The sequence below is a fragment of the Lipotes vexillifer genome, unplaced genomic scaffold (assembly GCF_000442215.2).
Source record: "Lipotes vexillifer unplaced genomic scaffold, Lipotes_vexillifer_v1.1 scaffold390, whole genome shotgun sequence".
Lineage (NCBI taxonomy): Eukaryota > Metazoa > Chordata > Mammalia > Artiodactyla > Lipotidae > Lipotes > Lipotes vexillifer.
Genome location: NW_006784503.1, coordinates 3409729 through 3421202, shown reverse-complemented (window position 1 = coordinate 3421202; position 11474 = coordinate 3409729). Strand labels below are relative to the sequence as shown.

The 11474-nt window shown below is 53.2% G+C and overlaps 1 protein-coding gene across 1 annotated transcript in view; it reads right to left on the bottom strand.

Moving 5' to 3' along the window:
- Nucleotides 1-2255: 2255 nt before the first annotated feature.
- CYS1 (cystin 1) overlaps nucleotides 2256-11474 on the bottom strand; it is an 18144-nt gene continuing 8925 nt past the window's right edge. Inside the window, exons 3-4 of the mRNA XM_007456946.1 lie at nucleotides 6121-6173; nucleotides 2256-2361 (exon numbers count right to left, since the gene is read on the bottom strand). Of these exons, the coding sequence (XP_007457008.1) occupies nucleotides 2256-2361; nucleotides 6121-6173 (159 nt within the window). The remainder of the gene's footprint in view (nucleotides 2362-6120; nucleotides 6174-11474) is intronic.

Below are 11474 nucleotides of genomic sequence, written 5' to 3'. Positions count from 1 at the left end.
AGGCTTTTCTCCTGCCTAACTATCGCCAGCCCAGAAAAAGAGCCACATCCCCAATCCACAGAGGCTAGATCTTCAGAGGGCTTTTGGCTACAGTTCTTTGACAGCCGTGGGTCCATGTTTACAGGTGCGCCTCTAGAAACAGCATATCCTCACTAGTGGAGACCACATCTTGCTACACGAACCCTGGCATCCAGCAGAGGGCCGGGCTCACGGCAGCAGGGGCTCAGAAGGTGAGAACGAGTGGGGGGGGGGTTGAACAGAAATTCCCCGGGGCGTCCACCCAGTGGTGCTATCTCACTGGGTGGCAGCCCAGTGAGAAGTGGCTCTGAGACTTCGGAACATCAAAAGGGAGTGTCTTGGGGCTTCCCTGGTGGCGCAGTGCTTGAGAGTCCGCCTGCCGATGCAGGAGACGCGGGTTCGTGCCCCGTTTCGGGAAGATCCCACATGCCGCGGAGTGGCTGGGCCCGTGAGCCATGGCCGCTGAGCCTGCGCGTCCGGAGCCTGTGCTCCGCAAATGGGAGAGGCCACAACAGAGAGAGGCCCGCATAACGCAAGAAAAAAAAAAAAAAAAAAAAAAAAAAAGGGAGTGTCTTGGAAAAGCTCACCTTAGGTGAGGAGAGGGAACCTGAGCCAGGCGGGGCCCCTTTGAGAAGTCGTGCGAGGGGCAGAAGGAGGGCCCTGGCCTGGCTTCCCCAGGAGGACGGACACAACATTTCTCAGAGCTGGGAACGGGGCGTGTTTTCTAAATTCCTGGGCTTTGTAGCATCTCAGAGGAACTCACCACCACAGAAGCCAGGAGACATGTGTGTGGCACTGAGACTTTTCCAGACATCGATGTGTCATTGTCACCTTCGACGTGGAGACGTTTTTCTTCCTGCCTCTATTTCAGCCACATTCCCCCCTCTCCCCTTCATGAGCAGGTTCCACACTCAGCTCCAGAGCAGAAGGCTGGGGCTCAGAAGCAACACCCAGCAACCAAGAGAAGGCCTGGAGCTGCGCTCGGCACCCAGTAGGCCCTCTGTGCACGTCTAGTGCAAGAAGCACTTGCCTCCAGGCCCTGCCTGATTCACAGGGTGTCAGCTTTCTCATCAGTCAGCTGGGAATGTTCTAAGGCTCTCCTGGCCTCACTGCTGTGCTTTTCTACCTTCTACCAGGTGGGAAGAGCCGGCGGCCCTGAAGACCCTTTCCAGGTGTGGCCAGTGGTCACCCTCCGCAGGGAAGGCAGTCCCGTGCCCCCAGGGGACGGGGACGAGAGACCGAGGAAGCCTGGGATTGTGTGATCCTTGATGGTCAGAGCTGGGGGATGGGGCGTGCCTCCAGGCCCTCACTGAGGACCAGAGGGGGGAAGTGACCGCAAGTTAGTGCAAGAGCGAGGATCAGAACCGGGGTCTCTGGCTCCCGTCCCGTCCCACCGTACCCACTGCAGGGGCACAGGCCTCTCTTTGGGGAGGTGGGTGGGTCGTGGCTCTGGGCAGCCTCCAGCACCGGGGAAGGAAGAGTCAGCCAGGCCTAAAGCTCCGACAAGGTCCCTGCTACTCCAGGCATGGCTGGGATCCAGCAGCCTGGGTATCACCTGGGAACTGGTTAGAAACAACGCAGACTCTCAGGCCCTGCTGGAGACCCACAGAATCAGAATCTGCGTTTCAATAACATCTCCAGGCGACTCATTTGCAGAACAGAGGGTGACTCCCGCCAGCTCGGTAAGGCATACCTCCTGGGTGTGCCCTCCGGAGTGGAACCTCCTTGGGGCCCTCTGGGACGTGTGTTAGAGTTCCCAAAGTGTCCAGTCTGAGCCACGCTCAGCTAAAGAGGCTTCTTCGGAGCAGGTGGCAAGTGGGCCTTCAGAAAGGGGAAGCATTTCAAGACCCAGGAGAACCCCGTAGACGGATCTCCCCAGAGACTGAGAGGAGGGGCAGTTATCCGGCAGGTTACCTGCCCACGCACCTGTGGGGCAGCACCTGTGCCTTCCTTCTGGCCTGGATCTGCACAGCCGATCACCTCTTGCCAGCAAGCGTGATGGCCAGCTGCTGGCCACGTTCAGGACTGTCTGAATATGGATTTGAAGAGGGCAGTTGTGAAAGATCTGGGAGTAGCTGCATGTTGGAGGTGGCTAAGCTCCAGCTAGAGCCCTGGGCAGGGCAGGGGGATGTGTGCGCCCAGCCTAGGCTCCTAAGAGACCCAGTCGGCTGGGGCTGGGGCTGGGAGGAACGGCGCACTGGCCGCTGGGTGACCACCGGGCTGCTGCAGCACCAGCCTTAGCAGCAGTACTCCTGCTCGATGCTGGCCATCAGCTCCTCCTCGGAGTAGTCGTACGTGATGGCTGACTGCCTCTCAGGCCTCCTGTGGCAGCTGCCTGGGGCTCTGTGGGTGAGAAACATGGACATGGGAAACAAGATTTTACCTTCAAACTCCACATCTCTACTGGACAACCACGGTGGCCCCTGTATGGAATTCTGATCCATCCTAAAACTAAAACTGAAAACCTCTGCCCCGGGAACACCTCCTCAACCTCTTCCATGAGCAGGCCCCTGCCTGATTCTCTGGTTTCATCTCCCCGACGTTACCCAAGACCTTACGCTGTGAGGAAGCCAGTGCCTGTGATGCTTAAGGGTGAGGGCCCGGGGGGGTGGGAAGACCCAGCTTGAATCCCAGCTCTGCCACTTACTAGCTCAGTGATAATTTTCTCTAAAATGGAGCTGTATTCCTAAATTCATTCTGAGGCATAAATGAGATAACGCGTGGACAGCGTGTGACACCGAATTTTGCACCCTGCACAGCCCTCAGCAAAGGTGAGCTGTGTCTCGACTATCCATCGGCCTGACTCACTCCCTGTGCCTGCCCCTTGGGTGGGCGGGGGTGTCTCACAGGAGCTGCCACTCTGGGACAGGATTGGGCGTCAGGATCCCGTCAGGATCCTGGCCACTCCCCCAACCTGCTGGGCAGTGTATTAAGTGACCAAATCCCGGATCCTCATCCTGCCGCCTGGGCCCCTGGAAGTGGTTCCCACCGGCCTGGACCCAGCTGCCCACCCCCTATCTGGCTTTCTGGACTCTGTTGTGCCCCCGACTTCCCTGTCCTGCAGGCTGTCCCACGGCGGTGTCCACCTGTGCCTGGCCATGGCCTTGCCCCCTTCAGCACCTTTGACAGGTGGGACGGTGTGAAACCTGGGCCGAACTGGGTGCTGCCAGCCTGAGGGGCTACCTCTGAAGGAGGAGTTAGGACAGAGCTGCCCACTGCCAGGTATGGGACCTTGAGCTCCCACCTGCCAGCCAGAGACCTGCTGCCATGTGAGCTGGGGGGCTGGGCTGGATGATCTCTAAGGCCCACCTGATCACTGCCGTCGCGCTCCTGACATGTGCAGAGCAGCCTCCAGGGCCCTGTCTGCTGTCCCGGAATGCAGGGCAGGAGCTGGGCTCTGGACCACTTGACTGTCACCTCAGGGTGTGTGCCGCCTAACAGGCCCCCCAGCGCTGAACAGCAAGGATGAGGGTCTAACAGCGGGACTCCACTTCCCCAAGCCCAGAGATGACACGTGCCTCCCGCATAGCCCTCTGGGGTCACCCAGGCCAGCCCCCTCTCTGTGGATGGGGGAGAAATGCCTTGCCCACGGTCCCATGGTGACCTGGCTACAGACCGTCCTCATCCGGTCCCACAGCTCAGCAAGGCCTTTCTCTCTAGGCACCCGACGCTCCCTGCAGTTGGGACATGGGGGAGAAAGGGGGCGAGGAGGCAGGGCCGGCAGAGGAGGCCAGCAGGGGAGGCTGATGAGGAGGCTGGCAGGGGAGGCCGACAGGAGGTGTTGCAGCCCCAGCAGCCGGGGCTCCACTCGGCCTCACGCCATCCCAGCGGGCAACACTGTCCACCAGCGGCCGTGGGGCTGCCAGCCCGGGGGCCTGAAGACCAAGGTGGGGGTCTCCCCCTACTTGGGGGAGGGGAGCACGACATTAAAAGGGAGAGATGGTTCCTAGAGGGACTGAGGAGTCAAGAATTGAATCTTTGTTTAAATTATAATTCACTATGTCAGAGATTCCTAAAGTCATGCAAAACAAAAACCCATTACCCTTCCCCAGAGAGAGCAAATCAATTATAACTGGGCTACAGAGCCACATGCGAAATGAGGCGAGTCATTTGTACTATCTGTTGGGTCTAGAATTTACTGGCCCTTTGACCATGGGCAAATCATACCTTGTATCTGTTTACTCATTAGGAAAACGGGGTGCCTGGCCTAGGCCTGGCTTATAGTAGGTATCCCACAAGCATTTACAGAATAAATAATGAGCAAATTTCAGCAGCAGCTGCAGACAGAAGCCTCCTGAATCCGTTTCCCCTCCACAGGCCCTAGGCTTCTGTTACCGGATCCCCACAGACTTCAGGTCAGGCCAGCCCAGCCCTGTCCTCAAAGCCAGCCCGGCTGGCTCAGCTCTGTTGCTTCCACACCCCAACCCTGGGGAAAGGGCGTGGCCGACATCGAGGACGGTCAGGACTACTGCCAGTCCAGACCCTGGGGGAGGCCTGTATGGCTTCAGAGCCAGCTCCCGGGAGGCACAGCCCTGATTTCACCTTCATGACGCTCTCCCCTCTGCCGCCACTGAGCCAGGACCAGCCTGGGACCCACCCAGCCTGGAGTCCAGGGCCTAGCGTGGCACTCAGGACGCTCCCACTAAAGTAAATTGAGGGAGTGAATGAATGAATGAATGAATGAAGTGCTCCTGGTGAGGGATGTCCTGGAGTTCGCATGTGAGGTGAAGGGACCTATTCATTTAAAAATAAGAAGAAACAGCTAATTTGTTCGAGGCAGAACTTAATCCTCCTAAAGTCCTTGGGGTGATGAAAACTTAAGAAAGTCACTGCCAGTTATCTCTACAGTCAGTAGAAATATGCAGGCGGGACTGAGCTCCGTTGGCACTGCGCCGGGCCCAGGTCCTCAGCCGCACCATGTGCTCGGGCGTCCAGGTCAGCGGAGCAGAGCCGCCCTGGCGCCCGGTCACTGCAGCGAGACACAGCGCCCGGTCCAGCACGGGAGTGCACGGGGTCGTTGAGCCCACCCGCAGGCAGCCGTGCTAAGCGGAGCCTGTGACGGTTTGCAAAACAAGTGAAGAGCAGGGGCTGTGAGGGGGGACCGGGAGGGATGCTCCTCTCTGCTGAGTGAAGCGCTGGCCTTGGCAAGGGGCGGAGCCCGTGTACATGTGCTCACCGCTTCACCTCCACGGCCACGGTGGAGTCCCAGTGCCCAGAGCTGACCCCAGCGTCCTCTGACTGGACAGCAGTGGCCCACGGTTTCAGCTTGGCCTTCAAGGCCCTCCTTCTGCCCCCAGACCCTGTGCTAAATGTCACCAGCCTGTGCGTGGTGTCCTGTTCGGACCTGGGTCTTGCTTGTGGATCCCACCACCTGGAACGCACCGCCCTCCTCTCTCCTTGGTGAAAATGCATGTCCTGCAAGCCACTTAAACATCAGCTCCTCCACAAGCCCTCGGCAGTTCTGTCCCCTTTCAGACCTCCCTTGAGCCCGTGTGAAGAGACCCCAATCTTTGGGAGAAGGTCTCCTCAAATGTTTGTTAAATAAGGGAAACCGGCAAAGTTCTGGCCCTGAAGCCGTTTGGAATTGGTAATAAGAATAGCTGTTGAGCCAGAATTTTCACATCTCTGGTCTTGAGCATCACACTCACCTACCTCCCAGTGACCCAGGGCCGATCACCGTGAGCCAATTAGAGATGAGAAAGCCAAGGGCACGATGAGCCAGAGGCCCAAGGTCACCCCCCGCACAGCTTCCCGGTGCTGGCTGCTCCTGGGGCCCTGGAATCCTCCCACAGCCCAGGACCGTGCAGACAGAGGAGGCCTGGTCTCTGGGCCTGGGGTCCTCAGATGACACTTTCCAGGGGTTTTAAATGTGTTTTCCTGCTAACGCTGTAATGGGATTATGGGGGACCCACCTGACATCCCTCTAGTCTGTAAACTCCTGAAGGCCAAGGACTGTGCCTCATTTACAGATGAGCCACTGCAAATAGCTTCTGAGTGAAAGGGTGGGGCCAGGGCCGGGTATGCGGAGGCTTGGGGGGGCGGGTAGGGTGGCTGTGACTCTGGTGGAGATGTGCTTCCCCCCGCCGCCGCCCCCGTACTTACTCAGAGACACTGCTGCTCTCTGGGTGGTCTTCAGTGCTCCATTTCGGGGACACCTTGCGAAAGACAAAAGGAAGAGGCATCAGAAGGTTGTCAATGGTGCAGCCTGTCTTTGCCCTGGCTTTGTGCTGACAGACAGCCACCATTCAACCCAGGGCTGAATAAACCAGAGCTGGAAAGTGGAAAGGCTCCCCTGCTGTCTAGTTCCATCCACCTATTTTGCATGTGGGAAGCTGAGGCTGGGAGAGGGGAGTGACCTACACAGCTCACACCAAGAGACTCCCCACCTCCCCAGTAGCTAACGGCCAGCATGTCCCCATCTCTCACTCCAGGAGTCCAAGTCCTGACCTCCATCTAAGCACTGCCTGGCAGCCTGCCCTGCTGCTCTGCTGTGCCTTCTCTGTTCTCAGTCAAGGGTGCACAGACGTCGCACGTGTCTGTCTGCAAACTCTTCCAATGGTCCATGCCTGTCCTGTGCCAGCACCACCCCGTCTCAGTTACCACAGCTTTAGAATAAGCCTGGACTCTTCCCGGTTCTTTGCACCTCCTTATATGTGTACTGCAGTCAGTTTGTCCCCCTTGGGGATTTTGTTGGGGTTGAATTAATGTACAGATCATTTTAGGCAGACTTGATATCTATAATAACAAGTCTTCCAGTTTAAAAACAGGGAACATCTCTCCATTCATTTAGGATTTCTTTAATGTCTTTTAAGAAGGCTTATTTTCCCTGTAGAGGTCATAGATATCTCTTTTTAGACCAATTTCTAGATACTTGATATTATCCTTTTTTAAATAAAATTTTATTTTCTTCTTGTTTGTTTCTGCAGATATATGATTGAAATATATACATTTTGTGTTCACCAGTCTTACTAAACTCTCTTATTAGTCCTAATAACTTATCTATAGATTCTTCTGGACTGTCTTTCTTCCCGTTCACATTATCTGAGAAAAATGGCCATTTGATTGTTTCCCTTCTGGTCCCAGAAGGGAAACACACTTTTCACCTATAGCCCTTCTGCACTGGCTGGGACCTCCAGTACTACCTTGAAAAGAAATGATAACAGGCATCTCTGTCTTGTTCCTTTATTGAAAGGCAAAGTTTTCATTATTTCAAATGTAATATTAGGTTTGCTGCGGCTTTTTCTCAAGTTGTCCTTTATCAGATCCTGGTCTCTCTGTGTAGGTCATTTCTTCAGTTCTGTCTTCCAGGGCACTGATCTTCTCTTCATCTCTGTCTAATTTCCTGTTAACCCAAACCATCAGAATCTTTAATTTTGTTTATTTTATTTTTCATTTCTTCAAGTTCTATCTGGTTCTTTTTAAAATATGCTAGGTCACTTTCTAGAGGTCCTGGTCCTTCAAAGGTATTTCCCTTAAATAAGATAAAATAAACATAGTTGATTATAATCTGTATCTGGTAATCCAAATAATAACTGAAGTCTTCATTGGTCTATTTTTGTTGTCTTTGTTTCTTCTAGTGTTCACTTGGTTCTCTGGCTGGTTGGTTATTTTTTCTTGTTTGATGCTCATTAGCCTTGAAAACACTTTGTGGGTGGTCTCTGTCCTGAGAGGAACATGCCTTCCTCCAGAGAGGACATGAGCTTGCTCTGTCCGGGCACCAGGGGGCACTCCTGGTCTGGGGCCACTTGAAATTAAATCCATGCATTCAGGTATTTTGGACCACCTAGGTGATGGGAACTGGGGCTGCAAACCTTGAGAGGCAGCTAGATTGTGGCTTTTCTACCCTCCTTCACTGTTCTGTGCTGTGACACTTTTCCTTGCAGGCCCCCGAAGGTCCTGGATTTATGAGGGAAGGATCTACTATTACTTTCACTGGGCCCTAAATTCTGTTCCCTTTACTGCTGGACACCATCAGACCCAAAGCTCAGGTTCACCTGAGGCAAACGCAGCCCAACGTCTTATTTGCGTCTCTGATTCTGCCTTTCTTGGATCTGGACTGGTAATTCCTCACTATCTCACCAGCCACTTAATGTTTCAATGACACTCTTACTACATTAATTATATCCAGTATATTAAGTTGTTTTCAGCAGCAGAGGGGTCTGAATAACCTTCCATACTGTGTTCCCAGCATAAGGCACTTGAGGGCACTGTGGACACCAGCCTTTGACCCATGAAGCTGAGCAAGGCCATGGCCCAGCCAGACGTCAGCCTGCTTTGTGCACAAGATCCCCCATTGGCCCAAGCAGTGCCCCCCAGGACAGGCCATGACTGTCAAGAACCCAGTCTTCAAGGAGCTCACAGTTCATGGGGAGAGTCTCATAAAAATGCAATGCGATGCTATGTGATAAATTCTGTAGCCGAAGTTATAAAGGGCTGGGAGAGGAGGGGAAACCAAGTCTGAATGGGAAAAACACCATGGGAGGTTTCCAAGAAGAGTGGCAAGATTGACATTTTAGCCGGAGTTTTGAAAGAGTAGGGGTTTACCAGGTGGAAAAGAGGGGAAGGGCACTTCAGATAAGGAACATATTTGCATATGCAAATACACGGAGTCGTCAGAGGTCGTGAATAAGCATTCATCAAGTCCGTGTGCCCTGTTGTGCGCCATATTCTATTGCCTATACAGGATATGGTCCTTGCCCAGAGCAGCTCACAGCTGGGCAGAAAAAAACGAGCGTGATGACACAACTACAGAAAAATCCAATGCCAGACACCGAGGTGTGGACTACAAGTGCATGGGTCATCAGAAGTCGTGATTACAATGGTAAACCAAACATGCAGGCCCGCTTCCCGCTTTCATCCCAAATCCTTAGAAATGACAGAAAAGGCCATAAGCAAAAAACAAAACAAAACAAACAACTCACAAATCTCTAACAGTACTGCAAGACTAGAAAGTAGTAGAGCTTATATTTTATATAAATTTTTAAATTTTTATTTATTTTTGGCTGTGTTGGGTCTTTGTTGCTGCACGCGGGCTTTCTCCAGTGGCGGCGAGCGGGGGCTACTCTTCGTTGTGGTGCACAAGCTTCTCATCGCAGTGGCTTCTCTTGTTGCAGAGCACAGGCTCTAGGCGAGCAGGCTCAGTAGTTGAGGCACACAGGCTTAGTTGCTCTGTGGCATGTGGGATCTTCCCAGACCAGGGTTCGAACCTGTGTCCCCTGCATTGGCAGGCATATTCTTTTTTTTTTTTTTTATAAATTTATTTATTTTTTGGCTGCATTGGGTTTCCATTGCTGGACGCAGCCTTTCTCTAGTTGCGGCGATCGGGGGCTACTCTTCATTGCGGTGCACAGGCTTCTCATTGCGGTGGCTTCTCTTGTTGAGGAGCACGGGATCTAGGTGCACGGGCTCAGTAGTTGTGGCTCACGGGCTCTAGAGCGCAGGCTCAGTAGTTGTGGTGCAAGGGCTTAGTTGCTCTGTGGCATGTGGGATCTCCCCGGACCAGGGCTCAAACCCGTGTCCCCTGCATAGCAGGCAGATTCTTAACCACTGTGCCACCAGGGAAGACCGGTAGTAGAGGTTGTTGGAAGACAGACTGGGTTAGATTGATGGAGGAAACCACAGCCCCCAGCACACACAGGAGGGGGCTGCTGGACAAAGCAGCAGCTTTGGGGGCTCCAAGTTCAGAGGAGACAGACACCAGAGCAGGAGACGGCCTTGGGGTAAGGGTCAGAGAGGAGGGGCCTGCTTGTGCAAATGACAGGGCACAGAGGTGCATCCCCCGGACTGGGACAGGAGAGGGGGGATAGCATGGGCAGCCGCTGACACCAGGAAGCACAGGAAACTGTTCCCAGACCACTAACGATGGCCACACTCACCAGGAGCATATCCTGACCCTCCTCTGTGACACGTGGAGGCAGGAACCAAACTCATCAGTTCAAAGAATTAAACCTGAGAAAAAAGTTATTAGAGCAGACTGAAAGTGACTTTAAAAGGAGAATGATTCACAGTCTCAGCCAAACAAGAATAAGCTGTTGTGCAAGATAACCAGCTAGAGATTTTGGAAATGCCATCTATGATGGAAGAAAGTAAAATCTCAGTAGGTGTTCTGAAGAGTAAATTAGACACAGCTGAAGAGAAACTCAATTACTTGGAAGATCAAACTGAGAGATTCTCTCTGGAAGCAACACAAAAAGACAAACAAATGGGAGAGAGATACTAATCCTAAATAAATTATTAATCAATAGTCTTATTCTGACGTATTCTGCAGACATTGGGGAGTTTTAAAGGTTTTGTTTTTTCCTTTTAATAGTAGAGCAGGATGAGCTTCCCCACTGTGCTCCCTGTGCACATAATCCTACACCGCCAATAGGCAGAACTGGGCTTTTGCCCCCACAGGAAGCTGCTTACGTTCTCTCCAAATTCTTTTTTAAAGTCCCCCTCCATCCTCCTATTCTGAGGCTTAATCCCAGGGATTAATCAATCACCAGGTATTAATCAATCATCAGTACCCCAGTGTGCCCAGTGCTCTGTCAGCTGCTGTGGAGACCCACACCCTATACTTTTGAGGTGCAATGTCACCAGAGAAGTTAAGTCTTAGACATGTTAACAATGAGCAAAAGGATAAGAGCACAGACTGGGGGCTATAAACCTTTGTGCAATCAGTTTAACCCTCAGTTTACTCATTTGTGTAACAGGTACTTAGCCTTCAGGGCTGCAGAGATATGAAAGATTCTCTCTCTCTCTCTCTTCTGTCTCATCCTTAGTATAATGCCTATCCTGTAAGTGACCAGTAAACACCATTACGAACATCTGACCCAACGTCCAGCCCAGAGTAGCCTCTGGCACAGAGCCCTGCTAGAAGAGAACCTGAAGGCGTGAGGAGAGCGCAGGGAAGATCTTAGTGTTCAAGGCCTGAGAGGTTCCAGGACAGCACACGCTTCCCTGAGAAACTAGTTCTGATGTGTTTCTTGGGAAATGTTAGTGGTGGTAAACAGAAGCAAGCTGACCCTGGGAGTGTCCTGCCACACAGGCCCTGTGGCCCGGGCCGTGGCAGCCGCCTGCCACTACAGGCACTCCCATGCATTGGCCAGAAGAGCCTGTCCTGCCTGCCTGGCGCTCTGTCCACGTGGAGGTGGGCTGCACAGCAAAGGTGCACAACTTCCTTCCAGGGGTACCTGAGGGGCCGGCTAGTGTCTCCTAGTGGCTAGTGACCTTGCCCCGGGGATTCAGTATTCCCTGCATATTCCTTTGAATATTCGTGCCTTTGGGGAGTGTAAAGATGAAGAGATGACTCCCAAGTCAGCAAGGAATTCACAATGGGAAGAGAGACAGAGGGTAGGGAGGGGCGACGAAGATGAGAGAGAGGAGGGGAAGTCACACAGGCACGCACACATGTGCACGCACACGTACACACACGCACTCACCTCCACCACCTCCTGAAGCAGCCCATTCCGGCT